General features: G+C 40.2%; 1 protein-coding gene across 1 annotated transcript in view; it reads right to left on the minus strand.

The window, feature by feature from the left end:
• Ntng1 (netrin G1) overlaps positions 1 to 18,630 on the minus strand; it is a 380,197-nt gene that overhangs the window by 77,034 nt on the left and 284,533 nt on the right. The window contains exon 5 of the mRNA XM_045137990.1: positions 4,803 to 4,829. Within this exon, the coding sequence (XP_044993925.1) occupies positions 4,803 to 4,829 (27 nt within the window). The remainder of the gene's footprint in view (positions 1 to 4,802; positions 4,830 to 18,630) is intronic.

An 18,630-nucleotide genomic window follows, 5' to 3' on the forward strand; every position in this document is an offset into this window, starting at 1 on the left:
AGCTATGTCCTAATGTTCATTCAAGTTTAGGGTAAATGTATAGGTTTCATGAACATGGAATGCTAGTTACACAAATATGAAATGGATCTGTGATGAGGTCATGGGCACATTATACAACAATCCCAAAGGCTTTTTGCCTGGGACCTTAGCTTTCCTTCTAGAACATCAGCAAACCGTTTAAAATTAATATAGTGCACCATGCAATTTGCCATATCGCTACACTAGCCTGATGACTTTTCCCTCATTATATAAAATCTAATTAGTTAAAGGGCAATTCAATAAAACTTTTATTTGGGGGATTTAGAAGTATTAAAGCAAAGTGGGGAAAAGCAAACACATACTGCAGCTCTCTGGATAGCATGAACATGGTTATTAATATCCCCTGGGTAGGGAGATGATTAACCTTGTTATTTCCTCTCCAACATCCAGGTTTTTAACAATAAATTGGTACCACATAAAAATATTTGGATGTTGTGTGAAGAAACAACTTTTACAAGGTCTCCAACTGGCATCAAATGTTTCCAAGTATGAAAACATGTCTGCGCTTTCTCAACAGGCTGATGGATCCCCACAGGTAGCACTTCCCTTATTTAATAGATCTGCCAGATTAATCAAATTAGAGATGAATTTTTAACTCTGTGATGGAGGCAATGCTCATTATAAGAGAAAACAGGAAAATGAGATATTTCCCTTAAGTGAATTGCTGTTTCAAATTCAATAATGGTGGGTGGGGAGAGGGTCAGCCAAAGTACTGCATCAACAATCTTTCTGTGCCATCACGTCAGTCATTTCAAAGATATTCAAGGAAATAATTTATTTCCAGGATCACAAACTATATCGCCCTTTTCTTTTGTTGATGTGTTAATGCATACGTCTGCTTCTTTTAAAATTTCAAGGTTTTTTAAAATGGATTTTCTTGATGTCATCTTTCACCTACTGGATGATCTCTCTGTAACCCCTGACTCATCCATCATCTCCTTTTGTAAGTCGTGATTATGACCTATGCAAAGCTATTGCACATTAAGCCAATTCTTGATGGCCTAATGATGCTATTTATAATATATTGTTTAACATAATTAGCGAAATAATTTGCTTTGCAGGACTCAGAATCTGATCATGTAAGTGAGTAGGTAATGATGAGTTTTATCACTTTCAACAACACCACCTACAGTAAACAACTGTTAATTTGGACCATCAGCATCAACAAATGTTCACTTGAAAAACACTCTGAATTACAAGTATACTTTGTAAGAAAAGTGAAGACTGAGTGAATCGCTATCAAACAAAGTAAAGCAAAAAAAAAATGATCCTAAGGTTGACAGATACAAATCTATTTTGGGATTCATAAATTGCTGACAATATCATATACATATACATACATATATATACATATATATTTTTTCATATATATATATATATATATATATATATATATATATATATATATATGACAAAAGCCCCTCAAGATGACTGAATTTAGATTAAGTATCCTTGGGAGATCTGAGGAGCTCAGTTCCTAATAGACAGCAGCAGGTACAAATGACCTTAATGTGAAATTTGCTTTAGAAATATATTTAGCAGATGATCAGAAAGGATGACCGCTCTGTCTACACATTTGACACTTAATACAGACATTGGCAATTTGAGATCTAGGCTGAAATCTATTAGCGCTAAGACCTTTAGTCATTGTATAGACAGCATACATATGTAAGCTTATGGTTACATACATCAATGACCCACATCAAAAATATGCATCGTTTATTTTCCTTGAGATACACTTTGATGACTGGAGTCCCATGAGGGTTGCATATGTTATAATGGTATCTTCCTAGATAGCTGGTAGAATTACATTCATTGATTCCTTATTTGAGGTAAAAAGAAAAGCCCTGGCAAGCTCTGGACTTAGTTAACAAGCCAAGCAGCTTTCTCTTCTCTGCTGTGCACCTTGAAGCCCTTCTTGTGCCCTCTGGGACAGGCAGAGAGTCATTTGCATGGGAATTTGTGTCCTTTGGAGAGGCAAGGCATCCATCAGTGCACACAAAAAGCTCAGAATAAACCCACAAAGAAGGAACTTGTCAATGCCATTAAAGCTGCTGAGAAGATACAATCATGTTTGATGGTGTTATGTTAAATCTCTTTTACCTTCAAAGCCACGCAGCAGGCAAGGTAGTCCTGTGTGACTCTTGAGGGCTCTTACATCCTGGCTGGCTGGAAATCTGAGGAAACACCCATTACACTCCAGAGGCGTCCTGAAGCAGCCTACTAACTATCACCTTCAGTCACAGGGTTATTGTCACAGGTTGTAGTGGCGAAATGCTCTTAGGTTTCTGATGATAAAGATCTGTATGTTTCCCAAAGGCGCAAACAAAGCATCCTTTCAGGTCACCACTGATTTTAGAGTATAACAAAGCAAAACAGAATCGTAATTTTTAGTTTCCGTGTGTCAAAGGTCAACATCTGCTGATGCTCAGTGATGGGGATGGGGTGGAGGTTGCCAGATGAGATGTCAAGTGAGCAGGGACAGTCAGAGGAGGCCATGCAACACACAGCTGGCTCTCAGGACAAAAACACACCCCAGCACCAAAGAACTACTTTCCCATTCATCCATTTCTGAAATCCTGCACAGGCTCCATCACCCTCACAGTCTCGTTGGCCATCTCAGTTGGGTTCCCTTTGGCTCTAAATGACATGTACAGATGTCATTGTCCAGGTCTTAAAGGAGCACTGTTAGGTAAATATGGAATGGGGGGAGGGGCTCAAGCAGAAAAAGTCAGGCCATTGGAGCTGAAAATTTTCCTTTGCAAGTTTGTAGCAATGCTACCAATTTTAGTCAATCACAAAGAGAGTGCTACAGGAGCAGGCTTGTGTCTAAGTGGATGTGAATGCAACTTCTATTCACAAAGCAGCCAATATTCCTGATATTTAACATGTCTAGTGCTTAAGAAATCTGTGTCCAGGCTTATTTATAAGCTTAAGTAAACTGGGATGAGACATAAATTGGAAGACCTCACTGTGCATTTATAAGAAGCAGAAGCAGTATGTTATTTTATTAAAACTATCATCATATTGCTGTTTAGAAAGATATTGGGTTTGACAATACTCAGCTGCTGTTATTGATACTGTCTTCATTCAACTTGGCACCGTGGTTAGGACACAGTCTTCAAGGGGTGACACGCTAGGGGCCATTCCCCTCTTCACCTACACGTCTAATTGATGCTCCTTGTTACTTTGTACTTACAATCAGCTATTCAGTACTTGCTCAAAGGTTTTAGCCAACAGAGCTGAAAGGATAGAAATTAGAAAATGGTGAAAAATCCTGCCAGCATGTTATTGGATATGTTTGTAATAAGCATTTCAGGCTTGGGGTTAGGCTGGCATTGCATTGAGTGGGAAAAGGAGCTGGAGGTAGACTGGGACTCCCAAGCAGGTCGAGAATGTTCTCTGCAGCCGTACTGAAAAGCTGTTATGCATAGTGTTGAAGACAGATTTCTTTTCGATTGCTTGGTTTTATACTAAGAAATTTATTGCAGGGATTTTTTTTTTTTTGGTCATTTGCATGGATTTGTATATGCGCTACTTTTCTGTGGGACTTAAATCTAAGTATTTAAGAACACATGGACCTGTGTGTGTGTGTGTGTGTGTGTGTTTAGGAAAGAAAAATAGGTTCTGTATATCCTGATTTTTCTCCTATTTCATTCTTCCAGAAAGATAAATAATCATAGACCTTCCTCTTATAGGACAAAGACAAAAATCTACATTTTCATATATTAAAGTTTCCTCCCACTGACTTACTGTCTTTTCCTTGGGTTTTAATAAATACGCCCAAGATATGCATTGGCATTTATTATCTGTTTCTTTATGTTAAAGCAGAAATCTATTCCCAGTCCTAGAGACCAGTTTCTTGTTGCTATAAGTATGGTTACACAGGACTATTGGGCTGGTAAGGTTGTGCAGTAGTTAAGGTACTTGCCTGAAAAGTCTAAGGATCTGAGTTTGATTCCCTAGTACACACGTAAAGCCAGATGCACAAGGTAGTGCATGTGTCTGGAGTTTGTCTGCAGTGGCTAGAGGCCCTGGTGTACCCATTCTCTCTCTGTCTCTCTCTACCTGCCTCTTTCTCTGTCTCATGCTCTCTCAAATAAATAAATAAATGGAATATTTTAAGCAGTACTCTTTAAACATCTTAAGTGGGCTGTGGCTATCTAAATAATTACTATGTTATGACGGTGACCTTTAAGAACCAAAATGATTCAGGGCACATATGTTATCTACACATTCACCATTGCATCTGTCTTCCCACAATATCTGCACCTAAAATCAGCACAAAAATACAATTCGTAGGTATTTTTTCTTATATGTTTTATTGTTAACAACACAGTTCATATGGACACATCATGTGTTGGTGTCCTCTTTTTCCTTGTCCTTGCCCCCATTCCATTGGGAATGCTCCTCAGTGGGGTTGCAGGTATTCCCTATGGGGTTGTGTTTTTGCACTGTGGGAGCAGCAGTCAGTTACTGTTGGGGGCTGGACATGCCTCTGGGCATGATGTCTCAACCTGTGGCTCTTACAATCTTTCTGCCCCCTGTTCCACAAAATTCCCTGAGCTGTGGTGGGTGAGTTTCAAGTCTACTTCAGCGATGAGCTCTTAGGAGCCTCTGGATCTCTGCTTTGGTAGGTGTTTTGTGTCCTCGGGGAAGGAAAATGTTTCATGACATCAGAAATGGACATTGGCAAAATAGATCTGAGAAGCCGAGCAACAAAGCAAAGCTAGCCTAGGTTGGGCATGGTGATGTTTACTTACTACCAATGCTGGAGATACTGGGAATACCTGTAGAGAAAAGAAACAAGAAAGAAACATGGTTAGATATTGATTAGCATATGGCATCTTCAACTCCACATTAAAATATCAGAAACTTGACATTTGATAACACAGACTGATAGGACATTTGTACAGAATATATATTATTGAAGACAATTTGTTTTTTTTTATTTTTTTTTTTATTTTTTTATTTATTTATTTTTTTTTTAAAGTTTTTTTTTTTTTTTTAATTTTATTTATTTATTTGAGAGCGACAGACACAGAGAAAGACAGAGGGAGAGAGAGAGAGAATGGGCGCGCCAGGGCCTCCAGCCTCTGCAAACGAACTCCAGACGCGTGCGCCCCCTTGTGCATCTGGCTAACGTGGGACCTGGGGAACCGAGCCTCGAACCGGGGTCCTTAGGCTTCACAGGCAAGCGCTTAACCGCTAAGCCATCTCTCCAGCCCGACAATTTGTTTTAAATCTTGTATGCTAGGCTCATTAGAGTTAAGAAGCCAGTGTTAATCTTAAGTAGCTCTTAAGGAGGCTTGGTAACATCGAACATTTTGTGTTTGCCTATACATAAAGCATGCTTTTGTTTCAGGTTTAAAAAGATTTGATTGCAGAGCTTAAGAGAAAGAAAGAAGGCAGAGTTCCTATAAAACACAAGTGGTCTCTAGAAATACATTATTTTAGGAAGGTAAAGCCAAAAGCTCTCAAGCTGGGAGGGGTTCTTCGCATGTAAGCTTTGCCTATAACGACAGTTTCATGGGGTTCAAAAGAAATATTAAAGTAGGATTATGTTTTGGACACAGAAAACCAAATATATACTACTTACGCCTGTGCAAATATAGGTACATACGCAGCAGATCTTTTTAAAGTGTTATGAGATGCATATGTTAACTGTTGCATATCACCTGGTGCTTTGTTTGATTAATTTCATATAACCATAAAATTCACTCCTCTTTTACTTGTCAGATATGGGAATCAGACTCTGTAATGGAAACTTAATTGAGCAGAATAATTCAAGAACACATTAGGTTGTTCATACGAATCATAGATTTCATTGATTTTTTTTTTTTTTTTTTCAGCTTGTACCTTGCTTCACAAGCTGTATTAAAGCCGTTTCAGAATCTGGTCTGGCTTGTAAATGAACTTAGTCTGTGTCCGCATTAGGACTTCCAGCCAAATAATATAAAACTGCGGTCAAACGCAGGTGCTCCGAAGCCAGGCTGTCTGAATTTGAAATGTGTCTTCAATTCCTAACTCTTCAGCAAAGGGCAAGTTGCTTACACCCTTAGTGCAGCCAGCTTGATTTCTCCTCTCACTGTTGTGTTGTGAAAATGATATGAGGTGATGCATGGAAAGAACTCAGACCACGGCTTTCCAAGAAGTTTGTCCTGTGTTAATTCCCATCATTTTCTAGCTCATCCATTCACCAACCTCCCATTAGATATTGCTAATAAAATATCGGAGATTTATATCTGTGCCACTGAGTTTCAGCGGTGCTGTGGGTGACAGAACGAGACAGGTGTTCTGTCTACTTGAGTGAGGGCCCGGCTTTGCAACTAGTGACTAGTTAGGTAATTTTAGACAAGTATCCGAACTTATTTTAAAGCTTGTCTCCTCATCTGCATAGAGTGGCTGTGGGGATTGAACAAAATCATCTATAAGCCTGCCCAACACAGGGTATACAGCCAACAGAGTAGAGCTATTAATGAGTTGTTCAAACTTGCTCTCCACATCGCCAAAATGGACTCACAGGTGGTAACTATACGAATTGTTAAGCTTCTATTTTAGCATTTTTATCAGGACAACTGCACTCTGCTTAATTGAACTGATCACTGTACCTTGCACAGAGACGTCTAGCTTCGGATTCTTAACAACCTACAGTTATTTCCCTGTGTCTGATTAGGGAAGACAGAATGAGGAATAAAGGGTAACTGTGATGTTTTTAAAACCCTGGAGTGAGGAAGGAATGAAATCTTATTTTCAGTTATTAGATCCACAAACCATCTCTTGATTTGAAATGCTTGAAGTTTATACTTAAGCTTAATTGCTGATCTCTGTTCAACCAAAACTGGAAAACTAAATTTCCATATTTCAACTCTCTCCTGTGAACAGAAGTGCAAGCTGCATGCAATTTGTGCAAAGAACAGCTGGATTCCTGACCTGACACCTCGGTAGACTGCCTTTGCTATAGTGTGACATTGACTTGGTACTGAATCTACCTTTTTTTTTTTTTTTTTGCAAATCACATGCTGAGGGAGGTATGGTGATAACATCGTAATTTTAGTATCAATTGCAGGAGCCCCAGATTTCCTCATGATTGCAAATCCTGCTCAGTGCAAGGTGCTGCTCGCCTATTGTAATCTGTGAAAGGAAATGGGAGCTAAAATGGCAGGAGGAGACTTCTCAGGTATTTTCCGAATTTACTGGCATTAGATAGCCATCATAATGTGAGGCAAGGTCTCAAGGTATCTGGCTAGATACAATGGAAAACAAACTTGCAAGTCTATTTATTGCATTACTTGCTGCCACTGAGTACAGAAAGATGTGGAGATGTTTCTTTTCCTTTAGGGATACAAGTCTAGGAGAGTCATGTTCATCCCAAATACACACAAGACTATTCTGAGATTCCATTTTCCTCATGAAAATGTGGCTACTTCAGGCTGAGTATTTAAAATTGAGACTCTTCCTCATACCATGGCTTATTTTCTGAGGTTCTGCCAGATGAGTCACTTTTGATTCCATGGCTGTGCAATGGGAATTACTCAGAGCAGATTTTGAAAATGCTAATTTGAATAAAGAATTTTAAAGTTGAAAAGACCTGAACACCAAGAGATGTCCAGTAGTTTATTTCCCATTGCTGTTTCTCCCTACTGGTTCTCATTTTAATGTCCAAATACCGTGTTCTTTTAGTTGTCTGCTGATACGTAAACTAAAGAGCTCAGTAAACCATTGTATCCATTTAAAAGGATGCAAATAAGTGGTGAGATGCTCTTCAAACACTTCAAAAAATGCAGGAAAGCCTAAAATCAGTTATAGAAATTCATTTCATGAAAGATGGACATCTTTGAGGGGGTGTTAAAAATAAATCAATGAATTTGATCCCATCTTACAATGGCCACCACAACCATCAGCAATAAATGAATCAGACTGTGGTTGGGGAAATTGTCTAGGCACATTGTGGGATTTATCTTTGTGTGTGTGTGTGTGTGTGTGTGTTTTCTGTGTTGTGTGTGTTTTCTGTGTTTTTGTAACTTGTACAAAGATATATATATATATTGCCTTTGAAACTGAGCTCAGTTTCCAGGGAGATGGTTCTGCCAGTAAAGTTCTTGATTTGCAAGATTGAGGGCCTGAGTTCACCCCCAGTACCCACACCAAAGTGCTGAGAATTGTAGCACATGCCTTTAATCCTAGTACTAGAGAGGTAGAGACAGAAACATTCCTGGGGCTCGCTTGCCCAGCTGGTCTAGCCTACTTGCTGAGCTTTTAGGTCAAGGGAAGATCCTTGTCTCAAAAAGAAATGGACAGTGTTCCTGAAGATGTTTGTACTGTGGGCAATATACACCCAAGGAAAGAAATCCAAAACAAACAAACAAACAAACAACAACAACAACAATAACAACAAAAACACCACTGAGCTTAGAAGTCATTTCTTTACTTCTTCCTCCATAGTCCTAACGTGAGTTCGCTCCTTGCTCCGTGACCTCACAGCTCTTTGTGCAGGTTGCTAGGATGAATTGATCTGCTCACTTCGGTTGGTTTGTGTTTGCCTGAGGGTACCCAGGGGACAAGCCCAATGTCATATCATTTCTGTGTCTCTCATGTTCTCATATCTTCCAGGAACAATGCCTGATAAAGAAAAGGGTCACAAAGTATTTCTCTGTGTGTATGTATGTGTGTGTACATATATGTAGATGCATATGTTGTATATGTAGTATGTAGGTATGTATTGTATGTATGTATGTACTGGGAATTAAATTTATGCAAGTGCTTTTACAGCCCAACATTTTTTTTTTATGTTGTAGTTTAAGACAGTGTCTCAGTAAGTGCCCAGGGTGACCTTGAGCTCACTGAAGCTCAGGTTGGCCTTAAATTTGGTCTTAATCTTCTTTCTTAGCTCAGAAATAGCTGCAATTACAGGTCTGTGGGATGAGCCTTACCTTCTATAGGGTATATTTGAATAAAAAAAAAAAAAGTATGACTCATAGCCGGGCATGTTGGCACGTGAAAGAATAATCCAAGTACTTGCGAGGCTGAGATTAGGAGGTTTGCCATAAATTCAAGGCCAGCCTGGAGGTACAGAGTGAGTTTCAGGTCAGCCTGGGCTGGAGTGAGACCCTACCTAAAAAAAAAAATTATGCCTTGTTTCCATGAAGGTTTCTATCAGTTAAGAAAATATCACTCCTAATGATAGAATGAATTTGTCCTCTATAAAATGTCCCACTGTGATGGGAGTTTAGAATAATGAGCACTTTTGTCATCTTTGAATATAAGATGCTCTTCTGATAACAAGAGTTAGTCCATGCACATGTTTTCTTGGTTTTGCCATCCAGGTACCTCACTGGTGTGAGCCCCATCTGATGATCAATTGGAGAATCTGTCTAGCACTGAATACTTCTTTCTATTTCTCTTCTCAGATCTTCTCTTGAAATTGCTATTTTGGCTCTCATTTCTATTTTTCCCTGCCATCCTTAGGCGAATATAAGTTTTGTGGTTCCCATAGAATATACAATTTTAATATTTCTCTTTAAGAAGAATATAACATTGAGGTATAAACAGATATGGAATTGAAATTTTTCATTTAGAAAGAATTCAGTGAAGGGTTATATGTTGTTAGCTTAAATCTATATCTGCAACAACCTCAAAAATACTTGAGAAAGGTACTAGAATAAAAACAGATGTGGGGGGGGGGCTGAAGAGATGTATCAGTGGTTAAGGTGCTTGCCTGCAAAGTCTAAAGATCCAGGTTCTATTCCCTGGTACCCACATAAAGCCATGGTGCATGAGCCTGGAGTTTGTTTCCAGTGGCTAGAGGCCCTGGTGTGCCTATTCTCTCTCTCTCTGCCTTTCTCTTTCTGTCTGTCTGTCTTCCTCTGCTTGCAAATATGTAAATAAAAATATTTTTAAAAAACAGATAGTAGATAAAAGAGAAAGAGGAGGAGGCAACATAACCTAATCCTTGAAAGTTGGGAAAGACTGGAGAGCTGAATGGGGTGTAGGAAATCACCTTATTCAGCCTTTCCCTTCACAGAAGAGGCATAAAAACATGCAAGTGGTTTGTCTACTGTAGTAGTTTGAATCTATGGCCCCCAATATATTCAGTGGTTTATTGACTTGTAGTTTGGATCTGCATTCACCTGGCTGTAGGCTGTGTCACTGGGTGGATCTCAGGGTCCAGCCCTCAGGTGGTGGTGAGTTTGAGATGCCAATCTAAAGATATGCAAAGTGTGACTTGCTGGAGGCCCTAAATATTGTGCTGTGCTGTGTGGCTTTTGGCTTGTGCTTTTCTCTCTCTCTCTCTCTCTCTCTCTCTTTCTGTCTCTCTGTTTGGGCCTGTGAAGGCAGGCCAGCTTCTTCTGCCATTATAGAGCTTCCCGTAGATCTGTAAGCTTTAAGAACTATCCCTTCCTCCATAACTGTGCCTGGTCTGGAAGTTCATCTCGGTGAACCTGAAGCTGTCTGCTACATCCACGTTGATCCTTTTACAGGCAGCACAGGAGCAGGTAGCTCCTAGTCCCTATCTGAGGAGTGGTTAAGCTTGTCCCTAGAAAAGGAAACACAGGTGTGCATGAGCATTAATGGAGAGCTATGCACACACATTTTAGGACTAACACTTCTGCTAGGATCAGAATGTCACTACAGTTGAGAAATATATAAAAGTTAAGTAACCCAGAGGGCCATTATTCTGTCACATGCCAAAGAGGAACAAAATAGGTTGTCTTTTTCCTATTCCCACATTTATTTTAATGTTCATTTAAAAGAATTTTGCTGAGGGGCTGGAGAGATTGCATAATGGTTAAGGCTTTTGCCTCTGGTGCCTAAGGACCCAAATTCAATTCGTTAGAACCCATGTAAGCCAGATACACCTGGTGTTGCATGTGTCTGGAGTTTGTTTCCAGTGGCTAGAGGCCACTGCATTCTCTCTCTCTCTCTCTCTTTCTCTCTCTCTCTCAATCTCTCTATTTGCCCCCCCATAAATAGAATAAAAATAAAATATTTAAAAGGATTTTACTGAAAATGAAATAAGAATCCACCAGAATTATATTGTCATTTTTTCTTTATTTTTTTTGATTGTTACTTCTTCCCCTATCAAAAATAGCTAAGGAGTATGTAATGAAGCTTTTAAAAATGCAACATGGTGTAGATCTTAAAATGAAAGTCCCTGATCTGCTGGAGCAGATTAATACAGTGAGAAATCTTTCACTCCTCTTGAGCTGCCTCTCTCACAAAAGGCCATTTGAAGTGGTAGGTCAGGATTAGGATTTGTCCTCTAGAGTAACTGATTCCAACACCCTCCCAATCTGGGTCCCTGATTCGCCAGTTGCTATGGCCAGGATGTGCGATGAGCTGCGTCAAAGGGATTTTTAAAAGTGAGGGAGGAGAGGTTGCCGCCATAAAATACAATCAGGATGTGAATGATCCACAGAGAGAGCCAACATCACCCTTGTGGCTGTAGACAGCCGCAGGACTTAGTATGCGCGGCTGCTGTGCCAGGGGTGACATTAACCTGACTTACTGTGGTAACCATCTGTCAAATGGAAGAATAAGCTTGTGGAAGTGGAAGTCTAGAGAAAGGAACATCTTGTGACACAATGACAACACTGTCACAGCACTGCCTCGGGAGGAAGGGGTGGGAACCTGCAAACTGTAACTGCGGCATAGGCATGTGGAAGCCTGACCCTGAGGTGGAGCGGATGCATCAGGATGTTTCGGCCATTGCAATTTCCTGAGCATATGCTCACTAAGCAGCCCCTTTGGTTATTACCTGGATCTGCCCATAGACTTAACTGTAGGAAGGGGTATATGCTGGTCACCAGGATTTGAGTATTCTTAATGTTGTCACTGTTATTTCATATTGTGGGCAAATAAACAGGTGTTTGGCCACAATTTTTCTTTCCACATAGCTCTCATCAAAGGGAGCGTGTGCTGGTCCCGTATTAGATGTCAGTGTAGACGGAATGGCCATAGCAAGTAGCTTCAGTTGGTGTGTGCTTACTCTGACAGTGCCATGCATGCATTCATCCCCTTCATTTTTACAGCAACCTTATGAACAGCCATGCTGATTTTGCAGACGGGGAAATGCAGCTACATAACAGGATGGGTAACTTGCCCAAGATCACTTCAACCATTTGAGAAGAAAACTGAACTTGGAACTTAGAAATCCAGATTCTAGATTTTGACCTATTACCACCACTTTATACCATTCTTCAAGTTATTATAGACTCTAATCTCTTACTTGCCATTCTTAAATTAGAAAAAAAAAATCAAGTGGAAATTGAAAAATTCCTTCTAGATATTCTTAAGAGCACAACCTAATTCAATCTAAGTAAATTTGGAGGGAAAACCAGAGTGGAACTGAGACAAGGTTTGTGTTTAATATCTCACCATATTCTTAATGAAAACGATTATATAAAGTGTCTGATTATGGGCTGGAGAGATGGCTTAGCGGTTAAGCGCTTGCCTGTGAAGCCTAAGGACCCCGGTTCGAGGCTCGGTTCCCCAGGTCCCACGTTAGCCAGATGCACAAGGGGGCGCACGCGTCTGGAGTTCGTTTGCAGAGGCTGGAAGCCCTGGCGCGCCCATTCTCTCTCTCTCTCCCTCTATGTGTCTTTCTCTCTGTGTCTGTCTCTCTCAAATAAATAAATTAAAAAAATTAAAAAAAATAAAGCGTCTGATTAAATAAGGCTGCCTGACCGTGTATTGTGGTATTTACTAATGTGATGCGCATGTGCTTCGTTACCATTCTAAAGTCTCGACAGTGCTGTGTTTCCTGTCACAGCCGGTCCCATGTGCTTCAGGTAACGACTGCAGACTCCACCTCGGTGTTCCTGTTGCACATTTTAGTTCTGAGAATTTGGTGTGTGCATCCTAGGCGCCGCACAGACTCAGCCACGGTCTGAGCTTTCAAAGGTTGGAGCGAGAGACTGAAAGTGCTGGAGATGATTATTGAGGCAGGGAGTGCTGCTGAGGCGTGTTGGGGAAGACCAGTGCCCACCCGCCACAAGCGGCGCCTCTAGATGGAAGGATGGGCCGTGAGCTTGCTGCCTACTGAAACTCTGCCAAGATCTCAGGTGATCTCTCCCCGACAGAGACCGAAGACTCTTTTCTGTTAGTGTGACCTGCTTGTGTAGGCTACCTATTCCAGACGACACAGGAAGATGAATGGAAAGACAATCCAGCCGTGTACACAGTCTGGTATTATTCGGATTGCTTATTACTTTACCAAAATAACTATTGTATAAGCATTTGTAAAGACCAAGCACAGAGCATGGCCATGCTATCAAAATGCATATGTTTTAGCATATGTTTTTAGTAAGAGAGGCCTGGCTTTAAAATTGGAATGATCGTAGTTCAAACCCAGTAAGAATATTGAAATGATTTGAGGAAGGAAGGTACATGAAGCATTTCATGAATTACAGAAGCCCAAATGAGCAACAGTGGCTATCTGGCTTCTCATATATTTTGTTAAGTATAGTAAAGCAATTTTGTTAAGTCTAGAACATTATCAAAAATTTAGAGGGCCTGGAGAGATGACGTGGCCGTTAAGGTGCTTGCCTGTGAAGCTTAAGGACTCAGGTTCAACTCACCAGAACCCATGTAAGCCAGATGCGTATGGTGGTGCATGTATCTGGAGTTTGTTTGCAGTGGCTGGAGGCCCTGGTGTGCCCATTCTAAATCTTTCTCTCTATCTCCATCTCTCTCCCTAATAAACTAAATAAATAAAAAGAAAGAGACAGAAAGAGAGAGAGAGAGAGAGAGAGAGAGAGAGAGAGAGAGAGAGAGAGAGAGAGAAAGGAATGACAGAGGAGAACACCTGATTCTGCATGTAAGAGTTGACTTAGGCTTCATTGAGGAGATGGCATTGAGGCACAATCTTGGAAAATGAACAGAATTTCAATAAAGAGGGAAGAAAAAGATGCTTTGGAGTGAAGTCTTAGAGGCAAGATGACATCTCATGCTTGCTATCTGGGTAAATATTAAACAGGGCAGTTTCATAATCATAAGCGTTCATTTTTTGAAAAATAAAAGTAATGGTATCCACGTTACAAGACTGCTGGGTGTTTACAATGGCCTAATGTACTCCAAGCACTTAGAAAACTGTCTAAATATGGACACAGCTGTGTGTATGTCCAGGAGTGCTGAGTGCTGCCAGGACAAAGTCAATATTAGAGAAAATAATCGAGCAACCACTAAACTGTTTTCCACCACCTAGAGAAGCTCTAGATATTGTGCAACAATTCCAGTTGGATCTATGATCAAACAAATAGTGTCAGGCCAATTTAATTTTCCTTGTTTGAAGAATATTAGACTGTGCCCGTAAGAGAAAACTAAGACATTAAATACAACTGAACTAGCTGGGCTTTTTGCTTGTCTCCATGACATTTTTAACACTAGGCTGAAGAAATTGTTCAGACCAGCATGTCCCCAAATGAGTGTTTTGTAGAAAGCTATTAAGTTTTTCGTGAAACAAATAAGTGGGAAATACTGGGAAAAAAGTCATTTACTTTACTGTAGGACTTCTCAGATATTTTAAGGTGATATGTAAAGGTACAACTTTGTATAAGACACTGCATTTTAAAAGCTTATTTTACTATAATATTTTTTAAGGTAAGCTGGGTGTGGTGGTGCACACTTTGAATCCCTGCACTTGGGAGACAGAGATAGGAGGATCTCCAGGAGTTCGAGGCCACCCTGCAACTACATAGTGAATTCCAGAACAGCCTGAGCTAGAGTGAGACCCTCAATAAACAAAACAACAACAACAAAATGTAATTTTTTAAGATGAGAAAAATATGTTTTGAGAAACAGATATTTAAGTATTACGTTAATTTTGCTGGTGGTATGTCTTCTAATGGGAGATTAGTAAGTTGTATGTAGAAAATATATATTATTTCATAGGGATAAGAGTTTAGGCCATGCATAGTGGTAAATGCCTTTAATCTCAGCACTTGAGAAGAAGAGGTAGGAGATTGTCATGAGTTTGAGACTAGCCTGAGATTACATAGTGAATTCGAGGTCAGCCTGGGCTAGAGTGAGACCCCACCTCCAAAAAGCCCCCCCCCCAAAGAGTTTAAAGGTTGTTTCTTATACTTTTATTCATAAGTTATGCCATGGAAATCAAGGGAATCATGATTAAGCAATAAGTTGGACATAGTTGTTATATATTCAAAGTAGAATTTGATAAGAAGAATTAAGATCATTCAGATGAGAAAGATGCCTTTTCTACAAAACACAAGCATTACAAAAGAATATGGTTCTGTGGCACATCTATCATAGTTAAGGCACTTTCCTGTAAAGCCAAAGGACCCAGGTTTGATTTTCCAGGACCCACGTAAGCCAGATGCTCAAGGTGGTGCATGCGTCTGGAGTTGGTTTGCAGCGACTAGAGGCCCTGGCGCACCCATTTCCCCGTTCCCCTCCCTCTCTCTCATAAATAAATAAATAAAGTTTAAAAACATGTCTAAGAAAACATCAAGTCTTAAATAAAAGCAGGAGGAAAAAGTCATAATAAAAGCTAACAACTGGCTTTTGCCAAATTTAGTGTAGCAAAAAATGAGAAGGAAATGCGTAGCAGCCCCCAGACCGTGGAGGCTTCATTTTGGAGTGGTGATGCCTGGAGTCCTCGTTCTAGCTTGGTGCCACATGTGTAGCAAGAAGGCGTCCTGGAGTTGATTTCAAATGCAGGACCTTCAAAGCCCAGCCAGCTCCCAGTCTGGGCTGTTCCTGAACCATGAAGGGAGCATTCTTTGTGGGTTCTCAGAATTACCTGTTTTGATAAAAGCCTCCTGCCTTTCAGGTAAAACGCATAAAGTGGTACAGTGACTGACTCTCTTGTCCATGTTATCCTGGCTACGTGAAATGCTGCTAAGTCTAGAGATTACCAAGGATGGGCAGCAGTTTTAGTCCACTGAGGTACATGGTGGAAGTTCCAGGCTTTTGTTTCTTACTTCTAACATTTGAAGTTTCTTGTAATCCGATGGCATCCTAAGAGTCTCTGTTCCATAGGTGACTCAGTGCTCCAGTTAGAGTTAAGTGAGGATACATGTGTGTCAAAATGGAACAATATGGAAGGACAATCAGCTTCGGTGCTTGGTATTTGTTTTGAAGCACCACGGTAATGAGCCAGAGGACTTTTGAGACAGGATAGGCAGCCAGGCGAGAGATGAGTGAACACGTGTTCACGTGCCAAGTGGAATAGATGATGGCTGATCTAGAGTCAATGAAACCAGGGCCAGTAGAATCTTTTTCACTACTTTAAAAGACTATGAGACAGGGGCTGCAGAAATGGCTTAGCAGTTAAAGCACTTGCTGACAAAGCCAAAGGACCCAGGTTTGATTCCCTAGTACACTTGAAAAGCCTGATGCACAAGGTGGCACATGCATCTGGAGTTCATCTGCAGTGGCTGAGACCCTGGTGCACTGCTTCATTCTCTCTCTCTCTCTCCATGTATGTATGAATGTATGTATATATGCATACATATACATATATATATGTCTGCCTCTCTCTAATAAATAAATTAAACATTTAAAAGTTATGAGACAACCCATATAGATATTAAGAAATAAGTTCTATAATAAAACTGTCCAACTCTGAAAAAGATTGCCTTCATGGAAAAAGATTCTCAAATATAAAATCATTTTTGAACATTTAGTGACAGGTGTTCTGCTAAATATATTGCATACATTAGCCTATTCAGTCCTCTTAAGATCCCTGTGTGGTAAGAACTGTTATTACTCTCACAGTGAAGATGGGAATTCAGAGATGGTAACTGTTTTTCCAAGGTGACCAAGCTAGTAAATAGAGGCAATTTGATGAAAGAACATGTATACCAAACTGCTAAAGAGCCTCCACCACCCTGTGTGTTAGAAGTCACTGTCTAATATGATGTAGAATGTACTGATTTCAAGACTTTTCTGGATCATCATAGATAATTTCTAGAATCTTTCACTAAATCCCTGCACATCAGTGACCGAATTTTCCCCCTTAGCTGTGTAGAAAAATAAAGTCCACAGAAGGCCAATAAAGGTCTTTGAGTGGAAATATAATCAGCCTTATGAGGAAAATTAAAGGAAGTTACATTATTGGCAGGGCCTACCTTGGTGATCTTCAATATGCACCGGGTTATGAGAGTATAAGTCATTCCCATTAGCAATGTAACAAAAAGCCTGTATTTTTGCAGAAACAAGAAGGTCTCCTGAGTGAAAATGACTTGAAGTAAAGTCTCTGCTGTATAGTTACAAGTAGAGTAGGCTGATGTTCAGATAGAAATCAATGTTTTGAACAGAAGCCTGCTTAGAAGCCTTTCCAGTGGCCTTGGCAGACTGGACAGCCCTAAGGATAAGGCGGGTGTGTGGGGACTCTGCATGCTTCCGTCCTGTCCCATCGAAGAAGGGGTGGATGCTGAAAATGAAACCTGAATCATTTTCACTTGCGAAAATTTTAAACTAAGTGTGACAGCTGTGTTGATAATGGGTCTCAGGTAACCAGACAGAGGACATTGCAACAAATAGCCTCACGATATTCCTTCCAAATTCGTGAGGCTATGATTTTTCAACAATAGCAGAAAGCTCAGAATCTCCATTAATAAAATTTCATGGAAAAAAAATCAATGTTTCTGCTCAACAGAGCTTTGTGTATTAATTTTAAGATCAGGAAGGCAGTTACTCCTTTAACATAGGGAGGAGGCCAACAGCCTTCAAAGGAAATCTCGCTCTTAACCTTTGGGAGGACTCCTTTCTGCTGTACAGAAATTTTATCACAATTTCCTGTTCTCACACATCATGGCTTGTTACCCGCTCCATTACTCCAGCACGTAACTCCATAAAGCCTGGCTTTCTATGACATTCGTTTTCAGCTCTGGCTGCTCCCAGCTGCTAGTTTAAAATACCTGACAATATTCTTATCCTTACGCTGAGCCAGGGCCGGCTGTTCATATACCCGTTCCTCTGCAGCTCCTTCTATTTCTTGGTTTGTGGCTCTATGCTAACCTTGCCTTATATTTGCCTCTTTTTTTTTTTTTAAGTGGGCAGACCTTGGGTTTTTGAAGTTGGGGAATCTTTTCATCTGTGTAAATGGGTGAATTGTTTGGGAAATCATCACTGATCTATTGAGAATGATAGAATTTGATCTTTGTATATTCAGGAATTTCCGTAGGCCACACGCATGAATGCTGTGAGGCACCTCACACAGCCCACGTGGACACAGGAAGTGTCTGTATTCTTTCGTATGCATTAAAGACACGTTTTCTTCACGTGGCACCCCACGCATGGCAGTCTTACTACAGTCATGCCCCTTATGGGATGGTGGTGCCTGCTTAGAGCATCCATGCAAGCATGTCTGGCACTTGGGAAAAGCCAGTCACCTCACTAGGCACTGTTGGTGGCTAGCCAAAACTGAATGAAAAGGTAAACCTCTTTTTTTTGATAAAGCATATACCAGTTATCCAGTATAAAAAGTGCTACTGTAAATATTCAAAGAATTTCTGGAAGTTCTCTATAACTACTTACTATGGAGAATATTCAAAGCCTATGCTTTTTAAATAGGTAACTAATTTGAAGAAAGAAAAAAGAAATACCTCCTATATTACTTACTTAGAA

This window comes from Jaculus jaculus, chromosome 19 (assembly GCF_020740685.1).
Source record: "Jaculus jaculus isolate mJacJac1 chromosome 19, mJacJac1.mat.Y.cur, whole genome shotgun sequence".
Lineage (NCBI taxonomy): Eukaryota > Metazoa > Chordata > Mammalia > Rodentia > Dipodidae > Jaculus > Jaculus jaculus.